The sequence below is a fragment of the Lissotriton vulgaris genome, chromosome 10, assembly GCF_964263255.1.
Source record: "Lissotriton vulgaris chromosome 10, aLisVul1.2, whole genome shotgun sequence".
Lineage (NCBI taxonomy): Eukaryota > Metazoa > Chordata > Amphibia > Caudata > Salamandridae > Lissotriton > Lissotriton vulgaris.
This window is the reverse complement of record NC_141698.1, coordinates 26,513,424-26,530,862: the sequence shown is the minus strand read 5'-3', so window position 1 is coordinate 26,530,862 and position 17,439 is coordinate 26,513,424. Positions and strand designations below refer to the sequence as shown.

Below are 17,439 nucleotides of genomic sequence, written 5' to 3'. Positions count from 1 at the left end.
AAACAGAGGTGTTACCTAAATCTGCAACGTTTACAGCTTTATCTTGGGTTTCGGGAAGATGGGCGGGGTCTCCCTCTTGGTTCTTATAAAATATATCTTCTAAAGGGGGCAGGGCAATGATACCTGATAAGGTACTATAATTTTTAGTAACAGAGGGGTCTCTCACCTGTTCTTTACTGTTGATATTAATATTTTCAGTGAGGGCCCCCTCCCGGTCTACTTTATCTTTACCCTTATCCCATAAAGAAAAGAGTTGACATTGACTTTTTAATTGTAAAGCTGACCCATCTCTGTTTCGCAAGGGGTTAGATTTGGTTTTGGAACAGGCTCTACCAACTAAAACTCTTCCTGATCTCAATTTCTTAGTAGTCATCTTGTCTAGAGGGACAATATACGATACCACCTTAAAAATAATAAGTTAGAAAACAAAAAAGTAAGAAGGAAACACAATATATTCAGCTAATTAGCAGTAAACATTAAACACTCTATCAGTCCTGAAACAAACAGACTAAAGGGGAGTGGCCCAGCCCAGCCTCAATCGGTCTCTGTCGGTCCCGCCCTTGTCCCGGGCTTCCCCCGGCGCACTACCGCGCAGCGGTGATGATGTTCTACTTTTGTATAGCGGGGAGGATTAGGGGGGTGTGGCCAACAGGGAGAGCGGCACCAGGTGTTTGTGGTGAGGTCAGCAGCAGAGACTCTTGGATCCTGTAGTCCTGCTGCTGCTGCCGCGCTCGCAGCCCTGCTGTGCAGAAGTCCTCACTAGGATTCAGCGAGACCTGCTCCCCTCACAGTACACACCAAAGCAAAACAAAGCGCCGAGCGACCCGCGAAGCGGGTCCGGCTAGGAGTAGCGCTCTGTCGTGGAGATATTTACAACAAGGGGTGGTGAGGGACAGAGTCTCTGAATTAAGCAGAAAGCTCTCACCCAGTCAAGAGATCAGGGCTAGATCCAACACCGTTTTTTAGCTCACTGCACCATCCCAGTTTCAGAACCTGGCTGTATGCAAATTAGTCTGTTCCTGTCCCAGTGCATGATGGGAACAGGGCAAACCAAACTACAAAAGCCAATTCTTACACTGGGAAGGAAACAAGCTCCCGGGGACCGGTTTCTGGCATTACAGCCGTCTTCGGCCCGGTTTGCTTGAATCCTGATGGTGCAATGAGCAAGGGTCTCACATCTGAGAATACCCTTCCACGCTTAGGGTGGACAAAAATATTTACAACAAGGGGTGGTGAGGGACAGAGTCTCTGAATTAAGCAGAAAGCTCTCACCCAGTCAAGAGATCAGGGCTAGATCCAACACCGTTTTTTAGCTCACTGCACCATCCCAGTTTCAGAACCTGGCTCTATGCAAATTAGTCTGTTCCTGTATATTCAGCTAATTAGCAGTAAACATTAAACACTCTATCAGTCCTGAAACAAACAGACTAAAGGGGAGTGGCCCAGCCCAGCCTCAATCGGTCTCTGTCGGTCCCGCCCTTGTCCCGGGCTTCTCCCGGCGCACTACCGCGCAGCGGTGATGATGTTCTACTTTTGTATAGCGGGGAGGATTAGGGGGGTGTGGCCAACAGGGAGAGCGGCACCAGGTGTTTGTGGTGAGGTCAGCAGCAGAGACTCTTGGATCCTGTAATCCTGCTGCTGCTGCCGCGCTCACAGCCCTGCTGTGCAGAAGTCCTCACTAGGATTCAGCGAGACCTGCTCCCCTCACAGTGCACACCAAAGCAAAACAAAGCGCCGCGCGACCCGCGAAGCGGGTCCGGCTAGGAGTAGCGCTCTGTCGTGGAGATAGCGCTTAGGAAGAGAGGCAATAGCGAGCTCCACTGGGGTCAAGAGTCCAATCCAGCACAACTCTCTCGTATGAAAAGATAATCCAGCGAAGGTAAGCAACCAAAGTTCTTTTAGCGTTTGAAGGGGGGGCGTGGCCAACAGGGAGAGTGGCACCAGGTGTTTGTGGTGAAGTCAGCAGCAGAGATTCTTGGATCCTGTAGTCCTGCTGCTGCCGCGCTCGCAGCCCTGCTGTGCAGAAGTCCTCACTAGGATTCAGCGAGACCTGCTCCCCTCACAGTGCACACCAAAGCAAAACAAAGCGCCGCGGGACCCGCGAAGCGGGTCCGGCTAGGAGTAGCGCTCTGTCGTGGAGATAGCGCTTAGGAAGAGAGGCAATAGCGAGCTCCACTGGCGTCAAAAGTCCAATCCAGCACAACTCTCTCATATGAAAAGATAATCCGACTCGAGTAATGATTCAGTGGCGGTCCTCGGACTCCAGTAATGATTCAGTGGGGGTCCACATATGTCAAAAGTTTAACAACCTTTATGCTACACGACAGACCATCTCGCTCCTGCTCTGTTCAGTTTGTATTAGCAGCAAAGTATATTCCCTACACATTTAGTGGAGACCAAGTACCCTGTCTACATTACAGCGTTTCTCTGCAGAGGGTTGCATAGCGCTAGAAAGATAACAAGCATTTGCAATGCAATAGGTCTCGCATTAATCAAGTTTGAGCTATTGACATTGCTAAATATTGCAACACCAATTGCAACAAAAGTCTATAAATTGTAGGCCAAAAAAAGTGTATTTATTTTTGTAGCAATGGTGGCATGCTGCGCTTTAGATGAATATGTTTAAAAGTAAAGTGCGCCATACTGCGATTGCTACAATAGTTAATTGTGGATGCGTTAACAATTGATGTGTGCACTGATGGCTGGTGGTGTGTGTGCCTGTAGAAATTGTGCGCTGGTGGTGTGTGTGCCTGTAGAAATTGTGCACTGATGGCTGGTGGTGTGTGTGTGCCGGATGAAAGTGTGCACTGACGGCTGGTGGTGTGTGCCTGGTGAAAGCGAGCACGGACGACTGGTGGTCTGTGTGCCTGGTGAAAGCGTGCACTGACGGCTGGTGGTGTGTGTGTGCCTGGCTAAAGCGTGCACTGACGGCTGGTGGTGTGTGTGTGCCTGGTGAAAGCGTGCACTGACGTCTGGTGGTGTGTGCCTGGTGGAAGCGTGCACCGACGTCTGGTGGTGTGTGCCTGGTGGAAGCGTGCACTGCCGGCTGGTGGAGTGTGCCTGGTGGAAGCGTGCACTGCCATCTGGTGGTGTGTGTGTGCCTGGTGAAAGCGTGCACTGACGGCTGGTGGTGTGTGTGTGCCTGGTGAAAGCGTGCACGGACGTCTGGTGGTGTGTGCCTGATGGAAGCGTGCACTGACGTCTGGTGGTGTGTGTGCCTGATGGAAGCATGCACTGCCGGCTGGTGGTGTGTGTGCCTGATGGAAGCATGCACTGCCGGCTGGTGGTGTGTGTGCCTGATGAAAGCATGCACTGACGGCTGGTGGTGTGTGTGCCTGATGAAAGCATGCACTGACGGCTGGTGGTGTGTGTGCCTGATGAAAGTGTGCACTGACGGCTGGTGGTGTGTGTGTGTGTGTGCCTGGTGAAAGTGTGCACTGATGGCTGGTGGTGTGTGTGCCTGATGGAAGCATGCACTGCCGGCTGGTGGTGTGTGTGCCTGATGAAAGCATGCACTGACGGCTGGTGGTGTGTGTGCCTGATGAAAGCATGCACTGACGGCTGGTGGTGTGTGTGCCTGATGAAAGTGTGCACTGACGGCTGGTGGTGTGTGTGTGTGTGCCTGGTGAAAGTGTGCACTGATGGCTGGTGGTGTGTGTGTCTGGTGAAAGCGTGCACTGACGTCTGGTGGTGTGTGCCTGGTGGAAGTGGGCATTGACGGCTGGTGGTGTTTGTGCCCGTGAAAGCGTGCACTGACAGTGGTGGTGTTTGTGTCCGGTGAAAGCGTGCACTGACGACTGATGGTGTCTGTGCCTGGTGAAAGTGTGCACTGACGGTGTGGTTGTGTGTGTGTGGTTGTGTATGTGTGGTTGAGTCGGGGTGCTACACAGGGCGCTACACAATTGTCAATAATACAACATAAAAACAATACTATCAATAACATGCAGACTTCACGCATAATGCAAAGGGTTTTAATTTTGGAAAGAGGTTTGTTAAAATCTCAAAAGCTGGAAATGCACACTATGTTGGGAGACAAATACAAAGCACACCAAACGTACAATATATTGAAGTGCTGATAACTTAAATGTGCCGCTTTTCTGGATTAAATGCAGCATGATGTAACAAGGTTGGAATTCATTTGGGTCCTAACGTAGCCTAACCTGTTTAAATATTGGAAATTGCCATTCTCATCTGTTCCGTAGAGTGCAAAACGGATAGGCACAAAAAGGAAATGGTCTTTAAATGTCTTACTCTAAATGCGGGTAAGTCAACTGAAATCTAAGTGCTGTGAACACCTGTAGGTCCATGGAAATCACGAACTTTTAATGCTGACACTGCTAATCAGAGACTGTCTGTCTTCAAGATATGTAAAACAATATTGGATGACATGCTAAATGCTAGCACGATAAACTAGACTTGAACCAGGACGTATAAAAAAAATAGACGTTATCAAGCCAACACCAAACTGTACCGCCACCTCGGGTAAGCGTCCCATTTATTCTATACGTAATGAAGGATTAAAGGCAAGAAAACGTACCTTAGTGGCGCGGTCTACGCAGTCATAGAGATAACTATTCATATTTGCAAATTAAATACGTTGGGTGCAAAAAAACACTATTGTAGTGAAAGTAAATAAAGAGCGTTCTGGGCGAGGCACTGATGCGATTTAAAAGTAACGCTTTTGCAGCACTGTATTATCCGAGCTTCAACAAAATCCGCGTCAATGGCTTGAATGCGACTTCCATTACATTCTCTCTTTTTTATTTGCTGATAACATACATATTAATAAGCAATGCATGTTTTACGTTTGATTGGCAAAAAAAGTATGTCGCCCACAATTCTCTACACAGCTCTTTGTTTTGCTCACACTGAACGCAAAATGAGATTTTCAAAGGATAAAAGCGGCGGCGGAGAAGAAACAGACATTTCCAGGAAGGCAGCTGTCGGAACAGCGGGCACATGGGCAGGGTCGCCACCTGATGCAGAAGGCTGTAATGATGAACGTGCCAAATTCACAAGTGGGTTCGGGTGGCCCCCTCTGCACAGATAGGGAAGTCGCAGCTTCGAATGGTGCCTGATTGAGGTGGGGGAGGGGGAGAAGTGGGAGTTGTGTGTGCGTGCGGCAAATGCACCTAGCGCAATTGCAGAAACAAAATAAAACAAGGCAGTGAGTGTTTCTCACAATGCTTAGTGTCAGTGGGTGATGAAGGTTGCCTTACTGCCCGTACATCTAATCCTTGAGCTCTCTGCTGCTCACACAGAGTGATGGTCACCTCTGTGCCAACTTTGATTGTCGGAAAACGTGTGAATAAAGTCCACAGGTGTCAAAATATGGACAGCACAAAAGACGAGATAGAGCTAATGCGAAGGCTTATGCTCCTGAAAAAGACATACCATGAGAACTCTAACCCATATGCTCTTGAAGATGCCGTGGAGGGCTAATTCGTATGATCCTGAAAATGCATGGTGTTCTTTTAATGCTCAGTATCCTTAAAATAACAAGGGGTGCTAATGCTACCCGCTATGCTTCAGAGATGCCACGGAGTGCTAATGCTACCAGTTATGCATAGCGGAAGTCAGGCAGCCTTCGTTGGGACGTGGGCAGGGCCTGCAAAAGAAACAGGAAGGAACTGCTGGGAGAACGTCCGGAACCCTGCACGCTGAATGCTGGCATGGCACCAAAGGCAACACGAGGCTCGCGAGTGCTGAGACTGACCCGCTGGCTGCCGAGGGAGAGAGGGACACGCGGAAAGAGCCCGGTGAGTGGGGAGTGGCGAGGGAGGGGGGGTGTGCGCACATGTGTCTGTGTGTGCGTGTCTGTGCGTATGTCTGTGTGTGTGTGCGCGTGTGTGTCTGTGTGTGTGTTTGTGGGTGTGCGTGTGTATGTGTTATCTGCTTCTTGGCAATGTGGGACAGGAGATGTGCACGGCGTGTGGGTGAACGTGCTCGCTCACATGGGAGAATCCCCTGCGCGTTCCCATCCCCTGTCTCACATTCCCAGGAAGTGAGTAACAATAGATGCTTCGCTGGACGCAGCTGCGCTGCTACACCAGCTCGACCTAAAAAGGAAACTCCGAAAAACCAATGGAAGTTAAGCAAAGCCAGCGGACCACTCGGATATTAATTTGTCCACAAATGTTTGGAGGGTTTGAATTGTTCCAATTAATCCATAGTATATCGTGCAGAAATCCACCAATAGCCTCTTTTTGTATATGTGCAGTACAGTTCCAGGTCAAGCAGCCACCAAGGCTGCACTCTCACATTGCTTTCTTTGGCTATGACGTGCCCCCCATAATATACAGTTGGTTTTGTAGATTGGAACCAGGAGTCCCCAGGCTAGCCACGCTTCTCCAGCAGCCCAGAGAATGGGATGCAGGGAAAGGGCAGGCATCCAATCTTTTGGGTAGGATTAGTAAAGACCCTGTCGATGGCTCAGTCTTTTATTCAGGTGTTGCTCGTTCTAGGTCACCAATTGGAACCGTCTTTATCCACAAAGATGGACTCCTTCCAGAACCATTCAACGCTAAGTGAGAAACCAGAAACCTACACTTGACTTTACAGTGGTTTCTGCAGGGAGAGGGGGGAAAAACAGAGCAGCATGGATGGATGCCTGGGCAATCAGAGACAGCATCTGTGGCTACCACTAATCTTAATTGCACAGCATGAAAGCTTAGGGCTACTTTCATATAGGCAGGTTGTTGATTTCAGGGCCCAGTCATGTACACTGGGAGACACTGTGTGCTGGATTTTTACTGGGGTCCGGGTAAACACAAACTCTTCAAGTCAAACAATTGGGTATGCAGTTCCTTGGGAAGGGGATGGGAAGGTTAGAAAGAAATGGAATGGCCGGTTGGATAAGGGACAGAGGGGGTGGAGGCGAGCACCAATAAGGAGCAAGGGCACTCACGCACCCCGAGAGGGGTCATGCTTCATCATAGGGCGGCTCCTCACCGCGCCTGCAAAGCCCAACAAGCCCTGCAGGCGGGGCTCTTTGCCGGAGATCTTCTATGTTGTCAGCCGGGAGGCCCTTTGTCATGAGACTGTTTTTAGCCATAGCATCAGTGTCCAGCTATTAAAAGTTCTTAAGGACACTCAGCTATTTTTTAACGCACTCACTGCGCCCACTCTACTCAATACACGCCAGCCCCTCCGCCTCAAAGCATAGGGCCTCATAGGTCACAGGCACTTGTGTCTCACTGGACTTTCCCCCACTTTCTTACATGCAACTCAAGGGTGAGGGTTGGGACATTCAACTCTATACTACCCACAATAAACGCTGTTTTGATGGACAGAGTTCTTGGATTTAGGTAGCAAGGGAAGCCATTTTTTGTTCCTCTGCATTCCAGTAATGTTTCCTGCGTTTTTACCCCACTCTCAGATGATTCTTCTAAAATGATGCATCGGGTATCCATCCACAAGCTTTCAATTCATTCAGGTTTTTCTAGGCAGTCCTCTCTCTTGAAACAGGTACATTGGGAATGTGTAGATTGCTAAAAGAGCATTTCCTAAGGACTTTTTTTAAAGTATGTTTGTATTAGCGACGTCCAGTGTGGTCTGCTCAACATCATTAGTACCCAGAGAAGAAAAATGTCTCTGGTTTGGGGTTCATTGTTCTTTGCTCTGATCCAATCATTGTGACTGGGTAAGCATGCCAGTGGCTTTTTGGCCAATAAGCAACACCGACTTAATGGAGAAGAAATGCATACAGTGTATAGTATGGCGATGCATCGAGCCTTGGTAAGAGCCTTAGCCTGGTTAGAAACAATTTTGGAGATATAGGTGACAGACGTTGAGCTGAGCAGTATTGATCTGCAGATCGCACCAATACCGCTCACCTCGAAGCTCAATTTACTTTTTGCCATTAAGGCGTCAATGTACTCCCGAGCTTGGCAAAGGACTAGGAGGATGGTTGGATAAATCTTCCATTAGACCTCAGAAGCACTGCACAAGGTATATGATCACCAATCCTCTTTCCCTAGTATACTAGACTACAGCTTTAGGAGCACGAACAGAAGATTGCTTACCCAAAATATGTCAAACAAGCATTTGCAATGCAATTGGGCTGGCATTTGTGAAACTTAGAGCTATTGGCGTTGTAAATACATAATGTGCCATAACACTTCATAGAAACTTGTTTTTTTAATGACCCACAATCGCTTCCCCCTACTTTTTCACACTATAAGTTTTATGAAGCTCAAACTGATGCAACCTGGGCTGCTGGGCAAACAAAACGACTGACTTATAAGAGCCCATCTACAGGACGGCTGGCGACTACATTTCCCAGCCGCCCTTAATCACGTGGTTGCGTTGCAGGTGGCCGATCATACAGCCATGCTCCATCCGAACACACCAGACGCTTGTCTGAAGTAATGCCGGCCACTGCAGCCACCAGTGTTCTCTCTCCTGGTGTGGCGAAGCAGCCGGCGGCTCTCCGTGCAAAGGCATGAGCCAAATCTTTGGGGACTCCATGAATTTGTTTAGCAACCCGATGCATAATTAGAAAACACATTTCAGGTTTATTAACACCCCATCCCCCTTTTTTCAAACAAAATATCTACAGCTCTTGGCCGATTATAACACACTGCATTTCTTTTATATACCGTTGACAAAATAAAAGACACTTGGCTGTCGTACTTAAGTAAGAGCATGGCAGCAGTTGCGCTAATTATAATACAAAGAAAAAGTGTGGCAGCAGTTACGCAGATTATAATAAAAAAGAAAGCATAGGAGTCGTCATGCTGATTATAATAAACGTGCACTCATGGGAAGATGCAAGTGCGGCATCCGTGAATTGAGAGCTGTGCAGATTCACAAGCCCGAGGCAAACCCCCCCCCCCCAAAAAAAAATTTGTGCGCACAAAGTAACGCAAATTAAAAAAACAGTAAGACCACATGTAACAGGGGCAGTCTGCTGGGAGGTTCTGAAACACCAAATGGTGGGACTAATTAATATGCAGACCAAACAAAAGCAAGCATTTATAGAGAAGGTCACAAACAGGAAAGAATGGAAAAGATTGGAGTTGCTTCAAGCCACAGTCTAAATTACAGCATGCCTCTCAGAGCAGCACATGTGCTACCTAGGCTCGGCTTAATAAGGACAATACAAGTCTTGAAAAAGCCCTCAGCCTACTAGCCACCTTCTTGGGTGAAACACGTGTTGGCTGATTGTGCAAGATTTGGACATCGCGGATTGTAAAATAATTGCACATGAAATCAACCCAAAACAAAACTGACATGAAACCATGGATGACCATTTATAATAATAGTAATATATGCACTATAGGAATTACAAAAATAACAACTGATGGACAGAATACTGAACAATGTCAAACATTTACCCCAGTCCAGAGATCTGAGCCTAAATCTATAGCTTTTTACCCCCATGCCTTTTCAGTTTGGACCCAGCCATATGCAAAACAGTCTTGACCCTGCGCCCAATGGGAACAGTCCCACCCGAACTGCCAGGCCAGGTTCTCCCTGGACCGGAAAGAAGCATACTGGGACTAGTTTCGGGGTATTAGCCAGGTTAGCTTGACTCCAGTGGCATGGAGAGCACAGGACCCACGTCTGGGCATACCCGTCACACTTAGGGCAACAAATGCAAAACGAACAACTGATGGGATGGAACGCTGAATTCGATCCTAGGATGCTTGTTTTCCGTTCAGGGAGGACCTGGCTTGGCAGTTCGGACTGGACTGTTCCCATGAGGAATTGGATCAAGACTGATTTGCATACGGCTGGGTCCAAACTGGAATGGCATAGCGTGCCAATAAATGATGGATTTAACCCAGATCTGTGACTGGGGTGAATGCTTGATAAGATTCAGCTTTTTGTCCATCATCTTTTTGTGGCACTATAGGAATTGGGCATATTTACTTTGTATACAATAATGCTTATATAATTATGAATGTACATTGGATCAAGCCATTAATGGGGCAGGGTCGTCCCTCTGATGCTTTCCAGTATGTTCATGGCTTGCAGCCTGTCATTTCTGTTTTCAGGGTGAAAGCATTTTGGGGTTCCTAGTCCTGTGTGCCAAGTCTGTTTAGAGCGGAACCCCCTGCGGTTTCAGCGTCTCACAGCCTGCGATGTGCTGCTCACCCTTTTGTTAAACAGTGTGTGACTGCACAGCTGCATTCACAGTGCACACTGACTCGAGGTGCACTGTGAGTAAGTAAGGGAAGGTCTTCCAGTTCAGAATGCAGGCCGCGTTTCTAGGTTTGCTGCACTGGGCTGTAGTCCGCATCTTCCCGACAGTGGTTCAATCTACCACAGACCTGCCGTTTGCTTGCAGGCCCACACTGCTCTTGTATTGTAAGCACATTTATAAAGCGCGCTGTAACCCTACGGGCATCCTGGCGCTGAGATGCACATATGTTACTAACGGGGGATACTATAGATCATAATCAGAAAGATTATAATCTGGGAAAAAGCCAGGTCTTACTTTTCTTATGAAACATCATCAAATCCAGTATCTGTCTCAGTTCAGTTGGGAGACTATTCCACAGACCAGCAGCTGCCACGCCAAACGCTCTCCCCCCATAGTTGCTCTCTTTGTCTTCGGGATGATTGCAAAATTGGCTGATGAGGAGTGAAGGCTACGTATAGGAGCATACCATCCAAACCTGTTCTGTATTGGTTTGGGTCCAAGTCCATGTAAAGCCTTAAACACGATGCAGGGACAACTGCACCCTTTGAGCCACCGGGAGCCAGTGCAACTCTGCCAAGGCCGGAGATGAAGATGACCGACGTGGTCTCATAAGGGCAAGTTTTGCTGCTGCCGCCTGAATTCTCTGGAGCCTCTCAAGCAAGTATTTTGGAGACTCCTGTAGCAAGGCATTGCAGTAGTCCATGCGGTGCATAATGACACTCCTGACCATTAGAGCTCTGGCCTGAGTTGGTAGCACTGGCAGCACCTTCCGTACTCCTCTAATAAGAGTATTGCAGCTCCCCACCAGCTTGTTGACATTAAATTCTAGGTTCAGCTTATCATTAAAGCTGACTCCCAGATTTCCCACCATCCCCACAGGTACCAAGGGAACATCTGTGGGGATAGGCCAAAAATTGGTTGGAAGAACCGGCGACAATCTGCCTACTCCACAATGCAATATCTCAGTTTTATCATTATTGAATTGCAGGGAGTTGTCGCTCAACCAATTAACAATTTTCCGCATGCATGCGCGGAAGTTTTCCAGAGAGCCAGCATGGTCTCCTTTCAGGGACAAAATGAGATGGGTGTCATCAGCATTGTCCACCAACCTAATGTTAAATGACTTGATGCCTATCAGCGGTTTCAAATAGGTATTGATGAGAATAGGGCCGATTGAGGACCCCTGAGGTACCCCATGCTCTATGTCAAAGTCCGATTTAAAAGGGGGAGGGCCACTGTCTGCCGTCTGTCGACTAGATATGACTGCACCCATCTTAAAGCCACACCTGTCCCCCTCCATTTCTTCTAGCCTTGCTAGAAGAATCGCATGATTGACCGTATCGAATGCGGCAGACAGGTCCCTTGCACACCAGCCAGCACTGTGGCAATGCTCATTCTCCGGACTGCCCCACTGCCCTCATTCTCATCTAAGGGGATCCCAAGATCTGCCATGATAAACCAAATATTTGCTAGATAAGACGAGGCATCAGGTGGATATATTTTTTTAAAGTCTTCCAAAACATACAATCACACGCATTTGGGTACTATAACGCTATGTGTATTTGTAAAGCATACATTCACCTCTTGGGGACAATTGTTTATTACCCAACTCTATAGTACTCATTTTATTGACATCAATAGGATGAAAGGCAGAGTAGACCCACCACGGCTTGATCCTAATTCCATGGGGTAAATGTCTTAGTCCGCTGAGCCACCAGAACCTACTTTCAAGCATTACATAATTAAAATGTATTTAGATGATGGGGATGTTATTGAGTAGATATTATGCATATATTTGAAGAGCATTTTTATCAGGAAAGGAGTAAGAGCGGTCATACTTTTTTTTTGCAAGCAGCCAGCCTATCTTTGAACAGAAATGGCCTAGATTGTAAAAAGTAAGGTGCTCCAATTTGTGGTTAAAGAGAAATTTTTTCTTCAAACGTTGATCAGCAAGGCCTAGTCAGGAATAACTGCTTCACACCAACCACCTGGAGGCGCCATAATAACATTCGAAAGGGATGGGTCAAGCAGGTAGGATTGGGGTGTAGACGAAAGTAATAAATAAAAAAACAATACTTATAAAATATCTACTTATAATAGCGAAGAACAACATTCAGGAGTATATAATTGGAAGCAGAAGTGGGAAATATTTCGAAGGTACACAGCAGGTTAAAACAAACCTGGTTATATGAACAAAGTCAACAGCCTGCCCTTCCACAGGACCTGTACTCCCTCAAGAGCGAAGTAGGTCTTTATCAGGCGACAAGCCACAGCCATACCTTTAGAAAGACATACGTGAGTGAAAGTGGCTATGATGTTTCATAGATCTAGTAAACTGCTGTTAAGTTGATTAGATATTGAATTCACAAGATCTGCAGGTCTGACATCACTTTAAGATTTGTCTAGGCCTGGTGACATCTATGTCCATAAGGCACATCTTAACCTTCCCCGCTTCAAACCTCAAGGATGTTTGAAGGAGGGAAGTCTTTTCAAATCAGGCCATGTACAGGTTAATAACGTTAGGGACAAGCATAGGCCACATAACCGTTCCTTTATTTTTTCTAAAACATTTGTAAACATGAAACCATTTTTGGCCTCAGCTATTACTGCACATGTCAAAAAAACAATTTGGAACAAGTTTACATCAAGGGCACAGATAGGGGAGTGAGTTGTTGTGTAAAGTGACTATCTAGCATAATCGATATGTGAATTTCGCATAGTTCAAGTGATCTATGTGGCTTCCTTTTAAAATTAGTTAGTCCCACAAAAAGTAGCAGAAAGTTATTAACATGTTTTGGAGGTCCAAACATACTGTAGCCTGCTCTTATGAGCCTACCTAAGGGGTTCTGTATGTCTTTATGGAATTTCAATATTGTGCACAACGCTAAACTAGTCAAGTTGTCTTTCCGTAAGATTCCATATGCTATTGGATTAAAATATTAAACCTTATTTAAAATGAGCTCTTCCATTATTTTTGCTTCATTTGAAGGGTTTGATGCATTTTTTGGTAATAGCCAACATGGCCCAAGAGACATAATTTGTCCTTCTTACCCATGGTGGTGTCCATTCCAATACTGGTGTCTGTTGAAGTTATAGTTCTATAGGTTTCATTAAAGAGCCGGAGCCTTGCCATTTCACTTCCACTACCAAGTCACTGAAATGGGGTGTCCCCCAGGGCTCCTCTCTGAGCCCCCTACTTTTTAATGTTTTCTTTTCTCCGCTTGCTGACATGATTTCCAACACCGGCATTAAAACTACCTCTTACGCCGATGATAATCAGCTGTTTTTTACTTTTGATAACCACTCCACTTTTACCTTCGACCCCCTTAAATCTTGCCTCAGAGACATCGCTCACTGGATGGATCTTAACTCATTGAGATTGAACGCAACTAAAACTGAAGTGCTTTTCTTCAATCAGCCTTCCCCTCTGGACCCTAACATCTGGTGGCCAGTAGATCTGAGCCATGCTCCCTCCCCTAAAGATTCAGTTAGGAATCTTGGAGTACGCTGGGACCAACAGCTGTCACTGAACTGTCAAGTTCAATCAGTCTCAGCCGCTTGTTTCTCCAAGATTAAAATCCTCAAAAAACGTATTAGCTACCATGTGACAATTGAAAGACAATAGTCCACGCGTTGATCATCTCCCATTTGGACTACGCGAATGGACTTTATTTAGGTTTATCCACTGGCCTCTGTCACAAACTTCAAACTGTTCAAAATGCTGCAGCCCGCCTTATAGGGGGCTTTTCACGTAGACCGCATATATCCCCTTACCTCCGTGAACTGCATTGGTTACCCATAAGCAAACGCATTGAATTTAAAGCTATGACACTAGCCTACAGCCCCACCCAGGGTAACGGATCTGCTCATCTCAGATCAATTATCCACCCTTACTCTAACTCCCGCTCTCTCCACTCAAACTCTAAAAATCTACTGGTCACGCCAAGATTTAAAATATCTCGTTCTGGAGGAAGAACATTTGAACTAGGCGCCGCCCAGCGATGGAATAAGCTGCCCCTCAACTTACGCATGAGTAAGACTGAATCAGAGTTCCGTCGCGCCCTGAAAACTTTTCTTTTTCGCCAGTAACCGCCTATCTCTGACTCCTCCTTGAGACCTCTAATCATTCAGCGCCGGGACACCCCGTTGGGGTAGCTGAGCGCTTTATAAAAGACACAAAATAAAAAAATAAAAAAATTCCCTTTTAAAGTTGGCGCATCTCCCTCTAAACATTGGTCACATGTCAGGCACGTTCTTGTGGTGTTTTGTGATTTTGGAAGGAAGAGAGCCTTGCACATTGTAAAACTAAGAAGAAACTAGTGTTGTTCAAGAGCCAAGATGGCTGCCAAAAGCATGAACGTGATGGAAAGCAAAAACAAAGTTAAATGTCAAACTGTCCTCCAAGTAGGACCAGTGGAGAGAGAAAATGTATAATCTTGGAGAAAAAGGAAAGGCGCAGGCACAGAAACACAATACCAACGGGCTCGAAGATGTATATAAGAAAGTTGAAAAGTGTGGACTTATTTTTAAGATTAGTTGGTCAAGCAGACTATTTGAATGGTAGTCTTGGTGATAAATCTAATAGTCCATCTTATTTTCATAAAATTATGAGCCATTTTGATAATTTTAAAAGACTTTTATTGTTAAATCTTTTTGTATCCCAACCTTCAGTCAGTCCCTAATGTAATAAAAAGAATAAGTACTGATATTTGTTTATTAGTGGATGAAAACAGAGAAAAACAACTTGTCCTAAAAAGGGGCAGTGTTTTTTATATACATTTATTATTATTTTTTTGTACAAATTCAGTGTTTTACAACATGATCGAACAACATTCAAGTCAAACAATTAACTGGTTGATTAAAAGACATTAAGGGGAAAACAAACGGTCACGTTTTAAATAGGAGCTAAAAAGCGAGAGACCAGCTCCCGAATACTCCCTCGCCTTCACGGTAAGTTAGAATCAGACACCGAAACATGACTACTCACACAGCTTTAGATATCCGGATTACAGCTCAGAACAACAGAGAGTGAAGAGATACTAAACCTGTAACTACTATTGGGGGTCTGGAGGCAGTACTGAAGCCAGGTTTGATTTTAGTGTTCTATGGCAGCCATTTTCAATTGGAAGTTATGTTCTGCATAAGGCAAGGGCATGTCCCAAAGTAAATCCAAATTTATCCAATCAAGTCAATAAGAAAATATTTTTATTATCTACTTGAGAAATCCATTCGACTTCTCAATTAAATGCATACAAATGGTAAAACGTGTTCTGTATCTCTAATGAATATAAATAATTGGAAAAATATATTATTTTGAACTCAAAGTAGGGCTTTCAAATTAACACCTACCCCCAAACCGGAGAAAGAACACACTTGCATCTGACCAGGCCAATGCTCGCGAAGTCAAAACTGCATCAATGTGCTTCATGTTCTGGGTGTAGAGGGTTGATATTGCAACGGGTAAAGCAAACATAATTACTATTATGCTTGTGTAGGTTTGTCGTGAGCTACAGTTTCATTATGGGCCCAGTTGTGTACTAATACAGAAGTCAAGTACTTGGCCTCAGAACTTCAAAGCTCAGAGGCAGGAACCTCGAGGCGATGTCTAGATCGCCATTTTACTTGCCGTGTTGTGGTAAGGAGTATGGGTTAAAAATAACATGACCTCTCCAACTTTGGGTTGGCAAGCCACCTCTTTAACAGATTTGTTCACTTTGTGTTCGGTTTGTCGGGTGGCAATGATTGATACCCTCTAGCACCAGGAAATTCACATGGGACACATTTTTGGGTTCCCCAATAGCATACATTTTGTGGTCTTCAAAGATGTACCTCATGTTTTTTTCCAATTATGGGTATTTCGGCTTTCTCAAGTGAGGGTAATTTCTCCTTTCTCAAAGTGGAACATTGGGCATCTTTCACTGGTGGCAGTTTGAGGGGCTGTTTTGTTCTCCTCCCCCCTTTAAAAATGGGTTATTTTTGGCCTGTATTCCCCAACAAGAAACACTTTGGATTCCTCAAAGGAGTGACACGTCCGTTCCCTCCCCCTACAGTGTAGATCCTCGAACAAGGTGCAATTTTGGTCTCACAATTAAAAACATTTCAGGCAAAACATGGCAGCAGCAGACACAAAGGCAGAAGTTTAGGTCCCATTTTCTGAAAAGGTAGAGTTATGATTTTGTGGACAAGGGGTTTGGTGACGGAGGGAGTTGGACATCGCCTGTTAAAAAACAGCAAGAATACAACAGACAGACATCTTCGTAGCATGCAGCAAGCGCATTCCGCCATGGACTGTGTTAACACTCCCCTACAAACACTTTTAAAAACAAAAATGTTTTGAAAAACACATGTGCCTCCAACACACAGACACAAAAAACAATAGACAAAAAACAGTCGTGATGCCCCGGTGATCCCACGTTGAAGTCCAGGCATGGCATGTTCCACGGAAGGATGAAACTTTTCCCGCTTGGCTTCTGTGGTCTGCAGTTGTGTCCGGCTACTTTTGCTTTAGTTCATTATAATATATTTATTTTTTACTCTTTAATCATACCAAAGTCCCTGGAGAGTTCACATCTCTCTCCAACGAGAAGCCCCCATCAAACATGACGAGTCCATTCAGAGGGTCGTTGAGCTCCTGCTCGTACAGGAATTCAGTGTAATGTCTTTAGGGGAAGGGAAGGCAGGTGGATATGAGGGGGAAGATGCAGTTTTGGCAAGGGATAGAGTAGGCGAGGTGAAAAATGCAGAGAAAGGAAGGAGCAGAGAAAATAATTATTAAGCAGATAGGCAAAATACTCACAAATACAAACCACAAACAGAGGTACGGCAGGGAGAAGGGGATGGGGAAGAGAGAGCCGGAGACGAGCATGCGCAAAGTAACTAGAAAGAGGCTGGGGTCTCTGTGGGACTGTCAGTGAGAGTAAAGATTTTAATTCAAGCATCCCAAGTGTGGGAAGAGGAGGTCACACCTGTGATGTCCCTTCACTTTCCATTGTCAGCGCACTATCTCCTTGACGTTAGCCAAGCATGGCTGAGGAGAAACCACAAAGATGGGCAGAGGGTTTGAACAGACTGTGCCAAGAGCATTCTATATGAGGCGGGATGTGGTGCAGCTTTCTCATATGTGTAACGTGGATTCTAATTTTAAGGATAGCCTAAACTCCAATACCTACGGCTGCTTTACAGTTCTGGATACGGAGTCGGAGTCTTGTTTCTACAGTTCAGTGGAGCAAGAAAGGATTAAATGAAGGTACGGTGATGTCCATGGGCACACTCATATCCTGATGCCCAGC

The 17,439-nt window shown here is 45.8% G+C and overlaps 1 protein-coding gene across 1 annotated transcript in view; it reads right to left on the bottom strand.

Annotated features, from left to right (window-relative positions):
- Positions 1–14,900: 14,900 nt before the first annotated feature.
- The window catches only part of CCDC120 (coiled-coil domain containing 120), a 172,764-nt gene continuing 170,225 nt past the window's right edge, over positions 14,901–17,439 (bottom strand). The window contains exon 12 of the mRNA XM_086940307.1: positions 14,901–16,809. Within this exon, the coding sequence (XP_086796433.1) occupies positions 16,692–16,809 (118 nt within the window). The 3' untranslated portion in view covers positions 14,901–16,691. The remainder of the gene's footprint in view (positions 16,810–17,439) is intronic.